Below are 21,444 nucleotides of genomic sequence, written 5' to 3' on the forward strand. Positions count from 1 at the left end.
TTTCAAACCCAGAAGTCCATATATGCTTAGTAAAATTAACTTAAAAGCTATATTCGTTACAATGAGTATTTTTAATTACATGTTTTTAAACACTATGGGCCTAGCACCAAAAACAAAGTAGATCTGACCTGCTCCATCCAATGCCACATTATTGGGCAGCTAAATCCGTCCGCAATCACCTCCGGAATGCTGTTTAGACTTTCGTGACCCATTAGCGACGTTATTTTTTTTACGCATAATCGCGTGAAAATCGTCGTTTAAGGAAAAAGTGTATAAGACTACAAGTTACCAGCGCCAATTTTAACTTTTTAACGTTTTGCTTAGTCTGCCCTCGCAGATATTATCTCGTTTCAAAATTTTTTTTTCATTGCATTTCCCCTTTAAATTAAATTAAATATATCTTTATTTCAAACCCAGAAGTCCATATATGCTTAGTAAAATTAACTTAAAAGCTATATTCGTTACAATGAGTATTTTTAATTACATTTTTTTAAACACTATGGGCCTAGCACCAAAAACAAAGTAGATCTGACCTGCTCCATCCAATGCCACATTATTGGGCAGCTAAATCCGTCCGCAATCACCTCCGGAATGCTGTTTAGACTTTCGTGACCCATTAGCGACGTTATTTTTTTTACGCATAATCGCGTGAAAATCGTCGTTTAAGGAAAAAGTGTATAAGACTACAAGTTACCAGCGCCAATTTTAACTTTTTAACGTTTTGCTTAGTCTGCCCTCGCAGATATTATCTCGTTTCAAAATTTTTTTTTCATTGCATTTCCCGTTTAAATTAAATTAAATACTTATATCTTTATTTCAAACCCAGAAGTCCATATATGCTTAGTAAAATTAACTTAAAAGCTATATTCGTTACAATGAGTATTTTTAATTACATGTTTTTAAACACTATGGGCCTAGCACCAAAAACAAAGTAGATCTGACCTGCTCCATCCAATGCCACATTATTGGGCAGCTAAATCCGTCCGCAATCACCTCCGGAATGCTGTTTAGACTTTCGTGACCCATTAGCGACGTTATTTTTTTTACGCATAATCGCGTGAAAATCGTCGTTTAAGGAAAAAGTGTATAAGACTACAAGTTACCAGCGCCAATTTTAACTTTTTAACGTTTTGCTTAGTCTGCCCTCGCAGATATTATCTCGTTTCAAAATTTTTTTTTCATTGCATTTCCCGTTTAAATTAAATTAAATACTTATATCTTTATTTCAAACCCAGAAGTCCATATATGCTTAGTAAAATTAACTTAAAATCTATATTCGTTACAATGAGTATTTTTAATTACATGTTTTTAAACACTATGGGCCTAGCACCAAAAACAAAGTAGATCTGACCTGCTCCATCCAATGCCACATTATGGGGCAGCTAAATCTGTCCGCAATCACCTTCAGAACGCTGTTTCGACCTTCCCTTACGTGACCCATTAGCGACGTGATTTATTTACGTATAATCGCGTGAAAATCGTCGTTTAAGGAAAAAGTGTAAAAATTAAATTGTGTTAGGCCCCTGCACACACATGATGATGACACGTCGCTTTGTAATAACGCCAGTCCATATCATTGACTCGTCTCTGTTGGGTACGCAGGTTGTATCCCAGCGGAGGCACTCAAATGGACGATCCGTGTTGGGCCGGCGGCTTCTTTTACGTCAGCGAATAGTTTTTTAAAGTAAAGAGTATAATGGTCAGTTTTGGTAATTATGACTCTGGGGAAGGTTTAGACTAACTTTATACTTACTTGTAAACTTAAGTTGAAATTTGTTCTTTTTGTACGCCCAACCCTGAACCGAATGTTTTTTTGTGTATTTTTTTTTTATATACTACGTCGGTGGCAAACAAGCATACGGCCCGCCTGATGGTAAGCAGCCTCCGTAGCTTATGTACGCCTGCAATTCCAGAGGAGTTACATGCGCGTTGCCGACCCTAAACCCGCCCCCCCCTCATTGAGCTCTGGCAACCTTACTCACCGGCAGGAACACAACACTATGAGTAGGGTCTAGTGTTATTTGGCTGCTGTTTTCTGTAAGGTGGAGGTACTTCTCCAGTTGGGCTCTGCTCTAGATCTGGAATGACATCCACTGGCTGTGCCCTACCACACAAAGCGAGATGACATTCACAATGCCCATACCTCTCTTTTGGACGTAGTTTAAGGGGTTTGGTGTATGTAAGGAATTATATAAGAGGAACCCTGAAAGTTGCACCCATAGTAGAAAAAGTAAAGGGCGAATGGTCTGGCGTGGTACGGGCATGTGATGAGGGATGAAAGTCATGTGACGAGAAAGGTATTACGAATGAATGTGGAGGGAAAGAGGAAAATGAAAATTGAGGAAAAGGTGGATGGACTGTGTGACATATTATGTGAAACGAATCACATGTGAATGATGAGATGGCCGGCGACAGAAGTTACGCACACGCACGCGAATATGTCAATGTAAAACTCGTGGTAAGGCTACTAGAGAAATACTGAGTAAAATCATATCGATATGCTTATACTTATTGCTACTGTGCTGTAATGAATGCTTATAGAGTGGTCGACTGTTTAGTCGAATCAAGTTGCTCAGTCAAAACGATTAGTCAATCATGTTTGCTGCTGCTTGCTGTATGTACTATTTATTTATTTTTTGCGACAATAAATGACTTTTTTTTATATTAAATGCATTGACGACCTGTCTGGCCTAGTGGATAGTGACCCTGCCTATGAAGCCAATGGTCCCGGATTCAAATCCTGGTAAGGGCATTTATTCGTGTGATATTTGTTCCTGAGTTATGGGTGTTTTTAATGTATTTAAGTATGTGCCTGTGTGAATCCTTTCTCGGCGCGGGGTGGCTTCTCATCACGAGAAACAGGTTCAGGCACCCTTGAAGGTGCTTTTCTCAGTTTTGCAGCAGCATCGCGATGAGGAGTCGCTGATACAATCGTCATATCGCTCGTTGCTGACCCAGCATTGCACATAATTGCACGCGCATCACTACACGCGCCCAAGTCTAAGTACCCACAACACAAGCCTTATTGAGCTTACTATGGGACTTAGTCAATTTGTGTAATAATGTCCTTATAATATTTATTTATTTAATGCTCAGCATCAAACTTCAAGACCGACTGAAGAATGTCGAGATCCGACGTCGCACCAAGGCGCAAGATGTCGGAATCGTCATAACAAAATTAAAATGGAGCTGGGCGGGACATGTTGCCAGGCAGAGTGATGGCAGGTGGGCCGACATGTTAACTGAATGGTGGCCGCTTTCAAACGAAAGGAGTGCCTGGCAGTTGGCTCGTTGGGTGGACGACATTGGGAAGATTGCGGGTCACTTCTGGATGAGATTGGCTAAGGACTGGAAGAAGTGACGTCCTCGAAGAGAGGCCTATGCTCAGCAGCGGGCGATAAAAGGCAGATATGACGATGATGAATATGAAATCAAGATCAGATATTTCATATCGAATTCGTAAATGTCAGGCCATTTATCATTTGTCTAAAGCTTGACCACTCCCCACTACAAACCGTCAATAATTCCATATTTACGTATTCGTCATTCGTTTACTAACCGAATATGAACCTTAATACTAAGTACAAAAGGCCTATCAAAAGTCAAATCCTGGCATTCACAGAGCTTGCTGAACAAATGTGGACCTTATCGAAAGGACTTAAGGTTTACGTATGGTCAAATGGTTGTATCGGCATGTTCGGTAGCCATGACACCCAATCACTTAACGACGCCTAGTGACGGTCTACGCTGATGGTGTGATCTTGATACTTTATTATTTAGTTAGTATTTCAATACAGGATTTACTTTGATTTACTTAATATGTTTTTTGGGAGTCCGTTTCGCTTCAACCCTGGAATTAGTATTAGTAACGATGGCAATAAGATATTGAGAGTTCTCGTCTTTAGGAGTCGACTCAGTTTTTAGACACAAATTTGATTTATTTTTACTTGTAATGTAAGAAACTAGACTAGAGCATCGGTTTTGAAATTGGGGGATTTACCTCCGTGGAGGTAAATAGCTATTCCGCAAGAAATAGTTGGTGCCTAAAATTCATGACATGTTTCTTATAATGTGTCAAAGTTATGGGTAAAAGATCACAAAATTTAGGAACCACTTGATCAGAGTTTGCTGACAAAATTCGCAAATGATTTCTAGAGAACAGTCAAAGTTTGGCAGCAGTTTTAAGGATATATGGCAATCGTGACATGCAGCGGTGGTCGCGAGCATTTTCCTGTTAAGAGGAGGCGTAAAGTCAAAAAATTAGAAGGAGACAAAATATATGGCGCGCCGCGCGATACTTGCGACGGTAGAAATCGGGTGTTTGCGTTTTATTTCAATTACTCTCAAAAATGTACTTCTGTTTAAAATTTTGCTCGTCAGATCCCTTATAATATTTTATACTAATAATATACTGCTATGGTACGCAATGTAACGATATGCAACTGACAAATGAAAAAAAATTGTCATGTTTTCGTGTTTTTTTAACCTTAAAGGTTTTCATTGTGTTCTGCCCCTGCAAATATAGTCCATTTTTCGTATGATTTTTGACATATGCCTTAACCTATGCCTTAAACCATGTAATAATTCAATACCTATTAAAACTAAAATTTTGCGGTATCCCTCTCTTAAATTGCACATGCAGATGTCATCCACAATGAAAAAATCTACGGTGATCAACTCTGGCCAACGTGAGACTCCAACCCACATCTTTGGATTGCCGATCCAACGCGTCACCAATTCCGCTAGCTGACCACCCACCATTGAACGCGAAGTTTAGCCATTGCATCTGTGACAACGTCACTAGCGACATCTGCACTTTAAGGTTTTATGTAAGGTTAGGTGCATCTGCGTATACAATTAATAGGCTTCGGTGACATATCTCGGCTTCTTCGCACAATGCTGACAGCATTGCGATACATCGAAGAAATGCCTCCGAATAAATCCTTGGTTACAATGCCTCAAGGGCCTATTTTAGATTTAAGCTAGTTATAATAACACTACTGTATATATCCATTATGTATAATGTTAATGTTGTTTCGACGTCCGGTCTGGCCTAGTGGGAAGTGACCGTGCCTATGAAGCCGAAGGTACTGGGTTCGAATCCCGGTAAGGGCATTTATTTGTGTGATGAGCACAGATATTTGTTCCTCAGTCATGGATGTTTTCTATATATTTAAGTATTTGTATATATATCGTTTTCTGAGTATCCACAACACAAGCTTTCTTAGCTTACCGTGGGACTTAGTCAATTTGTGAAGGAATGCCCCTATAATATTTATTTATTGTAAATAAAATATGATTCCGATAAAAAAAATAACGCACAATAAAAAAAGGAAAAAAAAAATATTAATATTTAAGCCCTCTCTTAAGTAGAAGATAACAATGTATTAGCAAGCATGAACAAAACCTCAAAGTATCAAAATCCTCCAAACGCAGTACACGTCAAAACGCTTCATCGAATCGTCGCGCGATTTCGGTCACTTCCCGTCTCCATCGAGCTACTTAACTCTGACAGAATATACCTATTTTATTGCTCTTCTTTTCAATACATATTAATATTAGGTATCTTATTGATAAACCGAAATAAATATTTTTTATTAGCCGACACGTCATTTTCTATGACGGCTAACCTGTAATCACGTGGTTCTTTCCATAGAAAACGAAGCGTCGGAAGCTCCGGCCCGGCCCCGGCCCGGTCTAGCTCATCATCCATTGATATATATACAAGAACGGGCCTTACCACTAAGAATGGTGCTAGTCCAGTGGAGTGAGTAATCTGTCGATACCCCCCGTCAGGGGGGGTATGAGGGGCCAAAGTCCAGTGGTGACACTCACGAATTCGAGTCAATCGTGCAGTCTAACGCAACTAGTTGCGAACAAACGCGCGCGTGACGCGAACTCATCAAGTATCAACCAATCGCGTTGTGGCGTTAGACTGCACGATTGGATTCGTGTGCGTGACACCGCTGTACTGGCCCCATTCTTATTGCCCATAAGGCCCCTATGTATGATGATCCTGACCAAATTTTTAGTTTACTTTTTAAAACTATTTGCATTTTTCAAGAACGATGTTTGCTGCTCAATACAGCACAGCCAAGGTTTGAACCGACGATTTTTGACCACCACGCACTTAATATGAAAGGTTTATGTATATGTGAAATTTATTTTTTCAACTCAAATACTTTTGTAAGTCCCCGGCAATTCTGCCGAATTTCACCTTCCCATACAAACGGAGTTTGGTTCTCATTTTTAAACTACGCGTTGGATTTTAATGAAACTTTGCACATACTCGTAAAATGAGATGAGGTATATCTATTTTTTTTTATACCAACAAGCATACGGCCTGCCTGATATTACCGCCTGTAATTAGTTTACAGAGCAAAAACAAGTTTTGTATGAAAAACTTAAATCCGCTGTATTTATTTTAACTATGATATCTGAAGCTACATAAACTAATTACAGGACTAGATATACCTTATCGTATTGTAAGTACAAAGTTTCAGAGCAATCTAGCTAGTCATTTTAAAATGAGAGCGTCACTACGTTTGCATGGAGAACCGAGTTTGCTGGGGACCCTAAGTTTCAATTTACGTAATAAAATAACTCTACATTTTATTACCTAACCAACCTGTATTTCAATACCAGTGTACACAAAACCTAAATTGCTAGCAATCGTTCAAAACCCGGGCAAATTAACTGGAAACCCTAACTTGACATAGGTCCTCATCAATTTACAAAATCCTGTGTACACTCCGCCCCCTGTCCTGGGGGCCCATTCGACTTGTGAAAGTACCAGGTGTGACATGGCCATCTTCATAGCTCAGAATAACTAATCGATTTCATAAAGAGTAGACTGTTTCTACACTACAATGAGGAAACGCTGCACATCCCTGGTGCGCAGGGTGCGGGCTAGTTCCAACGGCATCTTGAGAGCGTTTGCGGAGAGATTTGACTGCCAGTGCCTGAATCACTGTCATATGATTCACGTACTGGTGTCCAAGCCTCTCCAGAATAGGTTAAAATATGAGTATATTTGACTTAATTTAATTTAGTTTAAGTTAAATTTTAATCTTACGTTTAAATATAATACTTAAGTTAAATGTAATATGATCCTAAGTTGGTCGAAATAAATGAATTTATATTATATATTATATAATTAAATAATCATCTTAAGCTGGTTTACACGGACTCCGTTCGCTCTTGAGTGCTGTATCCACGGTTCGCCAACAATTACAAAAATACCCTATTATGCAAATTTGCTGTGATTACGTTATTTTCGAATTTATATTATTTTACTTCTAAAATATTTTTACGCATCTTTTTTATTTTGAATTCAATGGATATATATTTCTTCGTAAAATATTGATATTAATATTTTATTTGGGCGAAGTTGGGCACCAACGTCCAAGTTAGGGTTACGCTGGTTGAGCCGCGAACTCAAACCCGCTAGCTGTAAGAATAAAGTCAAAGGACTATGCGTCAAAATGGCCCCAATACCAACAGAGTTGAGAGTAAGGTCATTAGATAGATATTTCTATGTACTTCATTTCGTTCTATGGGCACCGCCGGGCCAGCGCGGCAAATCATTCAGTGTGCTCGCCCGGCGGTGCGCGAACATCTACCCTGCAGTAATTAATTTACTTACTTGGACTCTATTGCCTAGGTAATAAGGGTGACGACATTTTGGCTAAAATACCAATATCTCAGTTCTGCAATGGAATTCCGCTTGGTGCCCATAGAACAAAATGAAGTGCATAGAAATACCTATCTAATGACCTTACTCTCATTTCTGTTGGCGTTGGGTCCAGGCTCCATACAAAGTTGCCCATGGTCCTTTATTATGACAAGGATTTTTTTTTACTTTTAAGCAATTTTTACGCATCTTTTTTATTGTGAATTCAATGGATATATATTTCTTTGCAAAATATTGATATTAATATTTTATTTGGGCGAAGTTGGGCACTACCGGCGAAGTTACGGTTACGCTGGTTGACCCGAGAACTCAGACCCGCTAGCTGTAAGAACACCCAGGTGTCCGCGGTGCGCCATCAATTACTGTGCAAAAACACCCAATTATGCAAATTTGCTGCGAGGCGATATTTCAAGGGTCCGATGGCAGATGTGATGAAACCTTGTTGCCAAGTGTTTTTCTGGTGCACAAAATAGTACATTACGATACAAGTGCGAAAAATAGGAAATTCGAAACGAGTGGCGATATATTAGAACACGACCGAAGGAAGTGTTTTAAATCGACACGAGTTGCGAATTACCTATTCGCACATGTATCGTACGTTTTCCAGTACATATGGCCCTTTAAATGTTCGACACAGTAACTAATATGCTAATTTTCGCACTAGTGCGCTAAAGTAGCACCATATGTACTGGAAACACTATTTCGTTCAATTTGAGATTAAAAGGTCATTGCAATCTTATAATGTGTTACCGTTAGTTTTCGGTAGCGAAATAAATTTATTCGGCTACCTAAATGGTTCGGATTAAACCGGTATGACGTCATACCGTTATATAAAGGTATCGTTATTTTTCGGTTACGCAGTCCCTGTGTTTAATATTATTTCTAAAAGAGTAAATTAAAAAAAAACATTTTCATTTTAAAATAAATGTGGCCAACTTTTTTTAGAGACACGCATAATTCCACTCCGCGACAGAGGATAAATAAAAAAAATAAAATAAATATTATAGGACATTATTACACAAATTGACTACGGCCCACAGTAAGCTCAATAAGGCTTGTGTTGAGGGTACTTAGACAACGATATATATAACATATAAATATTTATAAATACTTAAATACATTGAAAACACCCATGACTCAGGAACAAATATCCATGCTCATCGCACGAATAAATGCCCTTACCAGGATTTGAACCCGGGACCATCAGCTTCGTAGGCAGGGTTACTACCCACTAGGCCAAACCGGTCGTCAAAATAGATGAAACAAAAGGCTTCTGGTCAGTGCTGGCCGAACTTTAATTAGAATTCAAAATATTGAAAATTAAGCATTACAAATTGAACCATAAAGTGTAACCGTCCGTTGTAGTTTACGGTTCAATTGTAATAAATTCAATATTTTCAATTCTAATTAACGTTCGGCCAACACTGGTTCTGGCTCAGTAGTACGCTCCATTCTTTCGGGTGAAGCACTGATAATTCTGCTAGAACCCAGATCACGAACAGATTATCGATGTACCACAAAAATATGAATATACAATAGTTATTTATTATACAAGGGGGCAAAGTTGTTTAACCGCTTGTGTTTAATATTGATACCCGAGCAAGCGAAAGATTCCCAAATTGAATTACAAGCGTAGCGAGTAGTTCTAGAATTGGAATCTTGAGCATTGCAAGGGTTTCAAGGCACGAGGGTTAAAAAGACTTTGCCTCCGAGTGAAACACAAAAATTTTCACCACGCCAACGCGAGGAAAATACTAACCATGAATAACAAAAAAATCGAACCAAATCAAATCCAAATGATCGTAATAAAAAAATATCATTCAAAATCATCATTTAAATGTCAATTCTACTACATACGGAAATAACTCAAAATTTGGGGCCCTTACCAGTTGGTGTGGTGAAAAAATAATTAGTGGCTCTTATTCATAGGTATATTTTGAATTTAAAATTAATAACAATGGGAATAAGAAGACATTTTTATTGTTTTAAATCGATCCTAGTGATTCTGAGTAAAAACAACTCGGAGTAAAAATTCACATTTACAGAACCCTCTTAAACACCGTCATTACCAATTTGACCGACAGAATTCGAGGGTTGCCTGGTGAAACCCAATAAGTGACGAAAAGTGAGATTTTAAAGTAAAAACAGTCTTAGACTGATTCGGTATCGCTTAATCTAATAGTAATATCGGATAAGCGGATTTGACATGTATCACGGAAATATGCCGAGTTGATAACCCAATAAGTACTTGATGTGAAGTTTTAATTTAGAACTAAATACTACAAGTACATTTAAGCCTTCAGTTTTTAGTAATACTTAGTGGAAGAACCACGCAATACACATTTATAGGTATTTAGTGCAGAGATATTTACACTAAATTAAACTAAACACAAAACGTAGAAACAGTTAATATTACTTACCCGGTGTTACCTCATTACGATTCGAACCTTAAAAGGATTTTAGTAAGACTTAGAATACGGTAAAAGCAATTGTCGGATTCTACTTTTACGATATTATTTATTAAACGTACAAACTACTTACAAGAGAAACCCAATAAACAAACTTATAGTACTTATCTGAAACAAATCTTTATGAAATATTATGTTAAGTCTAGTTATCGGATTCTCGCACGGACCTTTAACAAATTTCTTTTAAAAAGTTGTCCGGGGAAGAATCCAATAAGTATGTTTAACGACCGCAAGGTCATGCGCCGCCTCGACAGGTAGTGACAGGATCGCAAGCGCTCCACTGCGTCGTTGCATATTTAATTGAAAATAGCTGTTAAAAAGTTGTGTATTGTGTTAATGAAGGTTGTATATGTGTTAAAAGTTGTGTGATGGGTGACCGAGGTAGAAAATTAGTGCAACTAGCCTGCAGTAACATGCTAGAAACAGGTAACATCTTATTTTCTAACCTAGAAATACATTTAGAATTGTCGTACAAAATAAGATAAATCATGTTATGGTTATGTATGACCTAATCGCCTGAACGATAATAACTATATGGTGTTTATAGTACTGTGTTTAAATAACAATAAATCTAAGCTATTGTAACCGTTAATATGAAATGCATTGTCGTTGTTTCGTTTGGAGCGAACTTGTCGGGTTTTAGCACTAACTATTAATCAAACTACGCGACTTTGAGTGATGCTTACGTTAAAAAATAATAAAAATGTAGTTTAAATTGTATGGTTAAATTGTTAAATAATATTGTTTTTTTTTACGTTCCAGTGGGATCAAGTACTTCTAATAACAGATTTTCTATGACTGGACCTAGTGCTTCAACGGCAAATGAAAACATAAGCTGTTGTCTGCAAAACAATAAAGATGGTAAGTTTCCATGATTTGAAGATCCGTAATAGTACCTCATAAGTCCCCGCGTACTTGTACAAGTACAAAATAGTCTATAAATATCTGTACATTTTTGTACTAATGGTGTTACAAGATCAATAATTATATGTATGCCCTTATTTGTACTTACCCGAGTTTATAATCCCGTTACTGCCCGTAAATGATTTTAAGTTATTGTGTTTTTCGTACTCTTACTTTAATTTATTCAATTTCAGACGATGACTCCTCCGATCTTGATGAATTGCAAATTTATATTGCTACCCAAATGCACAATATTGTCATCGATGATAATAGTACGGCAGACTCGAGTAAGTCTTTTGAAGATTATAGATAAAAATGTTATTAGGTATCATTCGTTAACCATGTAAATCTGTAATTGAATTTATTCTACTTTTTTTTTCAGATGATGAAACCAATTTATTCGGCAGTGACTATTCGGATGAAGATCCCACTTACGTGCCAGATCCTAAGGACTATTCATCAAAGCAAATAGATTCTGACTCTGATTTTATTCCTGAAAGTCCGAATGTTTCATCCAAACAGGAAAACTTTTTTATGGTGCTGATTGATGAAGTTTTAGATCGAGTTTGGATTTCTGTAGAAGGTGACCATTCAGCAGGAGCTTATGTTCTAGATTCAGATTCAGAGAACGATACACCTCAGAAAAATGATTCCGGCCATTATATTATGATTCCTGAAACTCCCAGCCCATGCAAACAGCAGGAACGTTTCTTGCCAATACTTAACAACGTTTGTATTTCTGGAGAAGGTGAATTTATAGAAAGAGCTCCTTCTTATGTTCCAGATTCAGAGGACGATACATTAAAAGTATTAAAACCAACTGACTGCTGCAATGATAGTATGATCCCAGAAAGTTCGGGTGTTCGTTCACAAGTGGAAGACACTGTTTACTTAATTTTAGACAATATTTTAGACAGAGTTTGGAGTCGTGTCAAACCCTTGAAGCGACGTAAGCAAGCTAAGCCATCTGAATGGAAAATAAATATCGCCAGAAAGCGAAAAATGGAAGGGCTACCTTATGTGACCCAAGGCATTAAGCGTCCTGCTAAAGTTCCAAAACCCATTGAATGTAATAAATGCCAATTCAAATGTACTGAAAAGTTTTCCGAAGAAGAACGTTACAGTTTGTGCCGTAATTTCTACAGTATGGATTTCCGAGCAAGAAAGAACTTCATTCTTTCTTGCATAAAAATTCAGCCTATTATAACCCGAAAAGTACAGAAGGCATCTAATAAAAAGGAGCGTTCATATAGTAAAAAATGTTTCTTTCAGAAAGACAATGACCAAATCCAAGTTTGTCAAAAATTTTTCATGGCTACATTGTGCATTAGTGTAGATGTCATCTCCGATGCTGTGAATAAAAAGGATTCGTTAGGAATGTATGCCGGGGATGATAAGCGTGGCAAGAAAAGTCCACCAAATAAAACTAAAATAGAAGATGTTCAACGGGTCAAGAATCACATAGAGAGCTTTCCTGTAATGGATTCTCATTACTGCCGTAAAGACAGTAAGAAGAAATACCTTTATCCTGACGCTAAATCGGTTATTAACATGTACAGATTGTATGAAGATTCATGTAAAAAGACTAATAAAAAGCCGGTTTCAGAGTCAAAGTATCGTGATATTTTAATGAAGAATACAATTACAGCTTTTTCAGCCCGAAAAAAGATCTCTGCAACGTTTGCACAAAGTATGAAAAATCTCTATCCAAAGAAGAGCTAGAAGATGATTATCAACAGCATTTACAACGGAAGACGGTTTGTCAAAATGCTAAAGACGCTGACAAAGCTCGTGCTAATATAGACGAAACGTTCATGTCAATAACTATGGATTTACAGGCAGTTTTGCAAGTACCTAATGGCGGAGAAAGTTTACTATACTACATGAGAAAATTAGTTCTCTTTAATTTTACCATTTATGAAGCCAGACTTCCAAATAATGCTTACTGTCTTTGCTGGAGTGAAATAAATGGTAATAAAGGCAGTTGTGAAATTGGAACATGCCTTTTCTACTACTTATCTGAATTGCCTAAAACCGTGACAGAATTAAGCATTTTTTCGGATACGTGCAGCGGCCAGAACCGCAATCAATATATTTCGGCTCTCTTACTCTGGGCAGTACAAAAGACAGACCACCTACAAATAATTGAGCAAAAGTTTCTCGAAAGTGGGCATAGCCATATGGAAGTTGATTCGATGCATGCAGCTATTGAACATGCATCGAAAAACGTTTCAATCAATAGCGTTTCTGACTGGAAGAATGTATTTAGATTTGCTAGAACTAAAAAAACTAAGTCCGTTACCACTGACGAAGGAAAGAAAAAAATTGAAATCGATAGCTATAAAGTGAAAGAGTTTAAATATAACGAGATGTTGGACTTAAAAAAGCTAAGTGCTGCTATAATGAATAATAAAAACAAAGATACCACGAATGAGGCCGTGAACTGGCTAAAAATTAAAAGGATTCGGTATATAAAAGGAGATTTTAAAATTTACTTTAATTACGATATGTCTGAAGATTTTCGTCAGTTAGATGTTTCAAATAAAAAACCAAATACGCCTAGAACAAGAGCTAAGAGACAGTCTAACCCACCATCAGTTGCAATGCCATGGCCAGAAGAGTTAGAGCCAAGATACAGTGGTCAGTTACCTATAAGCATTGCTAAAAAAAAAGATTTAGAAACCATGTGCAGGAAACAAATTATACCTGAGGAGTATCATGGATGGATACGAAGCCTAAAAACATTTGCCGGCAAAGCACGAAATGATTCTGATGAAGAATAATGTTCTCACTCGGTGATTAACTTCTTTTTTTTTAGTTTTTATTAAAATAATAAAACCTCTTAGAAACATGAACGGCTTTTTTATTTTTGCGTAAACCCAATAAGTTGAGACCCCTCGGTAAAAGACATTTTCTTACAGGAAAACTAAATGAGTTACATAACTAAAACATAAATTAACTTAAAGTGGATAAAATTACCTTACACGAAAAACTTACAAAACTACGAATTTATTTATCAAAATTAGTGTTTGATGACCATAAACCTTTAACAACGTTTTTCTCGAAACTAGGTTTCTCATACTTATTGGGTTTCACCAGGCAACCCTCGTAATGTCATTGTCTTAAGATATCGCTTTGTTCGTGAACAGGAGCATTGTTTACGGCGACACCTGAATGGCGGGCTTTTTTCCGAATTAAGACCTTTGTTAAGTGAAAGTTTGACTTTTAAGTAGCTTTGACAATGGTTTTTTTTTTGTTTTTCCGCTTTTTGTTTTCTTTGGGTCGTTATGAAGAATGGTTGGTTATTAATTTATGGCAAAACGAGTGGACAGTCACAGAATAAACAATAGTACTACCGTACAGAAAGGAATCTTCCTACAGAGCCGAATTTTGACAGCGATTCAGGGTCGAATCATGTTGTCCCTTTCTAATATATAGAATCATGCGTTTTGGCTATTTAGGGTTGTCAAAATTCATGTAATTATCTTATCTGTGGTTGTGCGCGCAAAGGAACGTCAAGTTTTGCCAACCCTTTTTAGGGTTCCGTAGTCAACTAGGAACCCTTATAGTTTCGCCATGTCCGTCTGTCTGTCTGTCTGTCCGTCCGAGGCTTTGCTCCGTGGTCGTTAGTGCTAGAAAGCTGAAATTTGGCAAAGATATATAAATCAATAATGCCGACAAAGTCGTACAATAAAATCTAAAAATTTAATTTTTTTAGGGTACCTCCCCTACACGTAAAGTGGGGGTGAAATTTTTTTTTCGCTTCAACCCTAGAGTGTGGGGTATCGTTGGAAACGTCTTTCAAAACTAATACGGGTTTTTAAGAAATATTTTTTGATAAAGTGAATATATTCGGAGATAATCGCTCCGAAAGAAAAAAAAATGTGTCCCCCCCCTCTAACTTTTGAACCATAGGTCCAAAAAATATGAAAAACATCATGGAAGTAGAGCTTAAGAAAGACATTAAATGAAAACTATAGCGGACATGATCAGTTTAGCTGTTTTTGAGTTATCGCAAAAAGTTTTCCCTTCATAGTAAAACGACTTACTTTAATTAGGTACTGATAATGCAAATTTGCCTATTTGTTTAACTCGGGTGAAAGGTACCGTTTACCCGTACCGCCCTTGAGGCAGGCAAGGATGCCGGCAATATTTCCTCGTTGTATCGCAATGCTGATACGTTGTGCGAGGAAGCCGTCAGGCTCTTCGGTCACCAGTCAACCAAATGCTTCGCGATTTATGCAAAAAACATGTGCGCACTGGGACCCCATGGAACTAGACCCAGTTTTTCTATTGAACCTAAGAAAGTTGGCTTCGTCCGATATTATTATATAATCTCAGCTTCAGATATTAAATCTCTTCACAATGCTTTTTATTCCGTATGATGTATCTCTAACATACACTCATAAAGTGTGCAACATGGCACCTTGCGCCATTGAATGCATTTCTCGCTGCATCGACCTTTACATATCAAAGAACGTGCAACTTAGCATAATGCTTTATAGGAAGCTTTCTGATTCTGAGCTTAAAGCTTTGTGAAGATATAAATAATATTTATAGAAATAGGGTATTGTCACTGTGATATATATTGAGCAAAAAGTACGTGAAATACGTGTATTTGAGGTGTTCCATTCTGGTTTTTTCATCACACTTGCTCGAAAAAGATCTCGTTTCATGCAGGTGTACCGAAGCACAAAGGCCTATTATGTTCCCGCGGGAGTTATGGATTGTGACAAAAAAGCTATAACTCCCTAGGTATATATAGCTTTTTTTGATGATGTCACTTATTCATACAAATTACAAACCAAGTAGCATAATTGTGTTTTACTTTTAAAATGCTGACGTTTATAATTCAATATTTTTGTTTATATTTAAAATTATCTAATTTGATTAATTTAACAGCCGTTTAAAATATTTTTATAACATTTTCAATCGTGGCTGAATACCGAATAGGTCTGTGCCTTCGATGCCTAATCTGTCAAGAAATTACAAAATGCCGGAGGAATATTTGATATGTCACCGTATTTAAGAATTATTACGCTTAAAATTTGGTTTTTTCTTCGCAAGTGTGATGAAAAACATTGTGTGTAAGTAACTCCGGGGGTAATGCTCACATGCTCTTACCGCTAGGCCACCAGCGCTTCTGTATGAATAAGTGTCATAATTTTAAAAAAACTCTCTAGAGAATTATAGCTTTTTTTTCACAATCCATAACTCCCGTGGGAACAAAATAGGCCTTTGTCCTTCAGCACACTTGCATGAAATACTCGTAAGGTATTTTTCGAGCAAATGTGATGAAAAAGTAGATGTTGTAGCAAACGTAGTGATTATATGCTCTTTGGTTGTAGCATACCATTGCTACCGGCGCTACGCCGTAGCCCGTAGCAGTATTTTTGGTGTGTAGCAAATCGTCCGCAGACACACCTTACAGGCCAATTCAATTCAAGTTATTAGATATGTTTTCAATATGATACTGATCTGTCAGTGTCAAAAGTGACATTCAACCAAAAACGTCACTTTTGACAATGACTGGTCAGTATCATATTGGAAACTTTTTATTTGAAGTAAAGCAAAATTTTACCAACAAAGTTTTATGTAATACTTATATCATGATTCTTTGGAATAACATATACAATTTTATAGACAAGTTAATAAAAAAAAATATATAAATAATACAATTAACTAAACTAAAACTACTATATAAAACTAAAAATCTAAATCTAAAATGGGCCCCCGTGGCAAGGTACCGAGGATGCTGGCAGCAATTCCTCGCTAGATCGCTATGCTCAAGCGTTGGGCGAGGAAGCTGCCAGCTCTCTTATCCCCGGTCCCATCCACCAGCCGTTTCGCCAATTGCCGGTATAGGCCCTGTGCTGCGGGGCCCCACGGACCAAGAGTCTCGACTCCAAATGCAACAAAGTTGTAGTTGGTGTCGAGACTCCCGTATTTGCGCTTTTAATTATAAATATATATACGTGTTTGACTTTTATAATAGGCTCACTAATTACCTAATACACGTGTTTATATCATGATTCTTCTAATTATAAATATATATACGCTCACTAATTACCTAATACATGTCTAATGCAATTTAAAAACTTTTATGGACGGAGAACATCGGAATATATATTACCAGATCTCATAAATAAACTTCCAACTGAATGGAAGGCACAGATCTGTTCTAATAATATTTCAAGGTAACTTAAAAGAGAAATGCTGAAACAATTGCAAGGAAATTACAATTAAATAACTAGTACAGTCAGCATCAAAAGTAGCGGATGAAACAACGCGCCAAAAGTATCTGATATTCCGGATAACTTTTCCAAATATAGATAAATTTTTAGAATTCGCGTTCAAAAGTATATCTTTTACAGTTTTAGTTGTTGTATATTAAATACATCACTTTTTGTTAAACTGTTACAGAAGTATCTACATACTTATGAAGCGTTATTTGATCCGCTATTTTTGATGCTGACTGTACGTACATAGCATCCTGTACTGGGGCGAATGTAGACCGGTTCGGCCAGCGATAAGCAACAATAGGATAAAGAAACAAAATTTTTCTCCGCTCAGTGCAATGGTATCGGTTTTTTAGAATTTATAAATTGCTGATAAAAACCTGAACCTGAGTATAGTTATTATGAACAATTGAACAGTTTGTTATGCTTTTAAGGTAATTCATTTTTGTATAAAGTCAACTAAGGAATGGAGTATCGAGACAAAACGAGGTTTAACGATACTTAGTAAATAAGCTTAGTTTTTTTTTGTAATTACCTGAATAAAAAAAATATACTTACTTAATAAATGAAGTTTGTTTGAAAATCTGTATTTTCTCCGAAACTTACCTGAAAAAAAAAAACTTTTGTTAATGAATGAAATGATCAATGTTACCCCACGGTTCAAAGTGCCCCAGTTTACCAGTATAAAAATACACAACTACCTTCAAAGTAAACACAAAGGGCCATAGCTGCGAGTAAGTGCTCGATATCTGCAGTTTAGAGGTCCTGTGGCTAATGTGCCTTTAACACTATAGTGGACAAGCTTGTTCAAACGTAGTCCCCATTTGCCTCCCTGGATATTAACCAATAACTTTGATTGTAATGTCGATCGCTTGAGCATAATACACCGAGTTTTTATTGAACTCCGTTAACTTCGGGGTATCGGTAAGTACGTTTAAGGAAAGTAAATGGCATAGTTAATTTTAAAAAAAAAATTTTTGTTTTTTTTTTTATAAAAAGTAACTAAATGTTGCATATAGCGTTGTTGTAACACGGGCATTAAATTTAACTCAACCAAACAATTGAAAACTGTGACATATCATTGTCATTTCGAACATCGATCGTCCGAGATAGTACTTACGTTTAGTAGCAAATGTATGAACTCTCACTAAACACTAATCAATAAATAAACAGGCCCTAAGGCAAGTGTACACGCTCGTAAGGGCCTTATAAGGTAAAAATTAATGATTGATTATCTCCGAAATGGAGTTAATTAGAATGTCGGTGTCTTTGAGAAAGTTACTTAATTTAAGCTCAGGAATGCACCCTCGAAGTTAACGCAAATCAAAAAAACACGGTGTATATTATAGGTTTATAGGTTTCACTTTATTGAAAAAAAAAATGTTATGCAAATTTAAATAAATTTAAATAGGGAAAGGCTGGAGGCTTTTGAGATGTGGTGCTGGCGGCGAATGGCAAAGTTGGATGGAGAAGAAAACAAATAAAGAGGTTTCACGCATGGTAGGAGAGAAGAGGAGTTTGTTGAGAACCATAGAAAATAGAAGAGGAAAGATGCTTGGACTAGAGTTGTGCCCGCTCGGTCTTTAAAAAGAGCGCTCCGATCTCGGTCAATCGGTTGAACGAACTAGTTCGCTCTTTTAGGTCCTTTAGTTCCTTTAGTTCAGGAGCAAATCTCGAGATCTGAATGAGTATGACTAGGTTATATCTTGCTCTCGCTCGCAAATAAACAGAGCTAGAGCGTGAGACAGCGACTTTCTTGACCTTGACTCATTCCGATCATTCGCTCCCGACCGATTTGTTACTTAGTACTGGGGGCCTACCGGGAAAATCGAAACTCGCAAATTGCGGGGATCTTTCTCTTTTACTCTCACTAAGACGTAATTAGAGTGACTGTGAAAAATGCCCGCAATTGACGAACTTCGATTTTCGCGGTAGGCCTCCTGACATACCGACTACTGAACTAAAGGACCGAGACCGATTAAGAGCGCTTAAGATGAACTAGTTCCTTTCGGTCTGTGGTGGGATTTCATTCCTTTAAGTTCTTCGGTCCTGACCGACTCAAGCCTAGCTTGGACACCAGCTACGATACGACGAATATATCAAGAACATAATTGAAGGGAGAGTTGAGGCAAGGAGACGGAGGGGGAGACCAAGGAGAACCTACATAGATCAAGTAAAGGAAAAACTCAACGTCGTGTCGTATCAGGCTGTCAAGAACGCAGAGGACCGACACACATGGAAATCGCTCCACCGACAAGAGTCTAACTCTTAAATATATGATGATGATGCAAATTTTGAAAGAAACCGAGACTCAGAGTAGGGTTCCGTAGTTACTCTTCCGTCACAATAAACTAAACTGGAGCTTAAAGTATAGTAGATTGTTAACCAACGGGTGAATTGTGGATGTACGTCTTTTTACTATGAAGGGGAAACTTTTTGCGATAACTAAAAAACAGCTAAACTGATCATATCTGCTATAGTTTTCATTTAATGTTTTTCTTAAGCTCTACTTCCACTACTTTTTTCATATTTTTTTGACCTATGGTTCAAAAGTTAGAGGGGGGGGGGCACATTTTTTTTTCTTTCGGAGCGATTATCTCCGAATATATTCACTTTATCAAAAAATGTTTGTCGAAAACCCCTATTAGTTTTGAAAGACCTTTCCAACGATATCCCACAATGTAGGGTTGAAGCAAAAAGAAAAATTCAACCCCATTTTACGTGTAGGGGAGGTACCCTACAAAAAAATTAATTTTTATATTTTATTGTACGACTTTGTCGGCTTTATTGATTTATATATCCATGCTAAATTTCAGCTTTCTAGCACTAACGACACGAAGCAGTCTCGGACAGACAGACAGATAGACAGACGGACATGGCGAAACTATAAGGGTTCCTAGTTGACTACGGAACCCCATAAAAAGGAAACTTATAATCCTAGTTTTTCATTCTGTCAACATACTAAAAAATCATGGGGAATGGAAAATATATAGAGGTGGAAAAACGTTTTCTCTTTATTTATGGACGATCACGTGGTCTAACTTGCCTCGTAAGAAACTTCCTAAATTGTAAGCGCCTCTTTCAAACCTGCCTTACATTTCATACTCTTCCCCCGTATCACATATGTAAAGGGAGTTACAGAATAAACACACGTTGCGAATCAATTAACACACAAAGGTGCCCCTGGATGGTGCTGATTAGAGCGGGCCCTGGTTGGTATTCGCGCCGTGTGTGTACACAGCTTAGGCAGGAGAAGAAAGTCCACCCTTACGTTATGGGGTTGTTTTCACTCGACAAAAAAAAATGGTAAAAACTGTAAAATAGGTAGACTAATTTAACATTTCTGAGCTTGCTACGTATTCTTATTTTATATTTTGGTAACTATTATAATAAATAAACTTATAAATACAGGAAATCTTTCCCACGCCCAACATCCCGGGGTTACACTGCTACTGATTCGCAGTAAACAATTTGCCTCCAGTTTAGTTATGCGGATAACTTGGATATTTTCTAATCGAGAGTGAATAGACATCTCTTGGGTGTGCTCCAATCTAGATCGCATCGGTAGATACTTACCATCAGATGATGTTGTGGTCCTTTCCTTTATCCAATAAAAATAAATCTGCCTTTAGAACGCGCTAACTTTAGAAGTCGCAAAAAAAAAACATCCGACAGATTTCAGACAAGATTTTTTGTTTAAAAAGACGCACTCAATTCGGTTCATCTATTTAGGAACTAAGTACTATGCTACAAACATAGGTTAACATACCTATAGGTTAATATATTGTTTAATTTAATAACAAATATTGTAATAATATAGTTATTAAGTTTTGCTTTGCTGTGTTACTAATTTACTGTGAATCATGTCAGGTTCGAAAAACTTTTTTGATTTTATTTGTATTAAAGAATAAAAAAATTGTTTGAACACAGTTTATTCTTATGACTTAGCACGAATCTTACCATGCTTTTCAGTTCTATTGGCATTTTATTAAAATCTATGTTAGTTACCTAGCGTTTATTTCCATCAAGTGGTCGCGTTGCAGCAATCTAATCTATACCAGTACTCAGAATATTATCAAATGTAAATGCTATTATGGCCGTGAATGAGTAAGTTTGTTTAAAGATTGAATGGTTAATGAAA

The 21,444-nt window shown here is 37.1% G+C and overlaps 2 protein-coding genes across 3 annotated transcripts in view; one reads left to right on the top strand and one right to left on the bottom strand.

The window, feature by feature from the left end:
• The window catches only part of LOC133533081 (uncharacterized), a 333,016-nt gene that overhangs the window by 67,162 nt on the left and 244,410 nt on the right, over window positions 1–21,444 (bottom strand). The window lies entirely within an intron of this gene.
• Window positions 9,788–13,485, top strand: LOC133533047 (uncharacterized). 2 transcript variants are annotated; one of them, XM_061871967.1, is made up of 4 exons: window positions 9,788–10,587; window positions 10,924–11,022; window positions 11,259–11,351; window positions 11,447–13,485. In XM_061871967.1, exons 1-4 carry the CDS (start codon window positions 10,530–10,532, stop codon window positions 12,784–12,786), a joined length of 1,590 nt encoding a protein of 529 aa, XP_061727951.1. In that variant the 5' UTR covers window positions 9,788–10,529; the 3' UTR covers window positions 12,787–13,485. The 2 variants fall into 2 exon arrangements, with proteins under 2 accessions (XP_061727951.1, XP_061727952.1); XM_061871968.1 differs by having other exon boundaries at window positions 11,472–13,485.

This window comes from Cydia pomonella, chromosome 28 (assembly GCF_033807575.1).
Source record: "Cydia pomonella isolate Wapato2018A chromosome 28, ilCydPomo1, whole genome shotgun sequence".
Taxonomy (NCBI): Eukaryota; Metazoa; Arthropoda; class Insecta; order Lepidoptera; family Tortricidae; genus Cydia; species Cydia pomonella.

Excerpts from the sequence above, each read along its gene's own strand:
- LOC133533047 (XM_061871967.1), top strand. The coding sequence starts at position 10,530 with ATGGGTGACCGAGGTAGAAAATTAGTGCAACTAGCCTGCAGTAACATG. Across the intron at positions 10,588-10,923 it reads CAGTAACATGCTAGAAACAG|TGGGATCAAGTACTTCTAAT; the intron begins GTAACATCTTAT and ends TTTACGTTCCAG. Across the intron at positions 11,023-11,258 it reads TCTGCAAAACAATAAAGATG|ACGATGACTCCTCCGATCTT; the intron begins GTAAGTTTCCAT and ends ATTCAATTTCAG.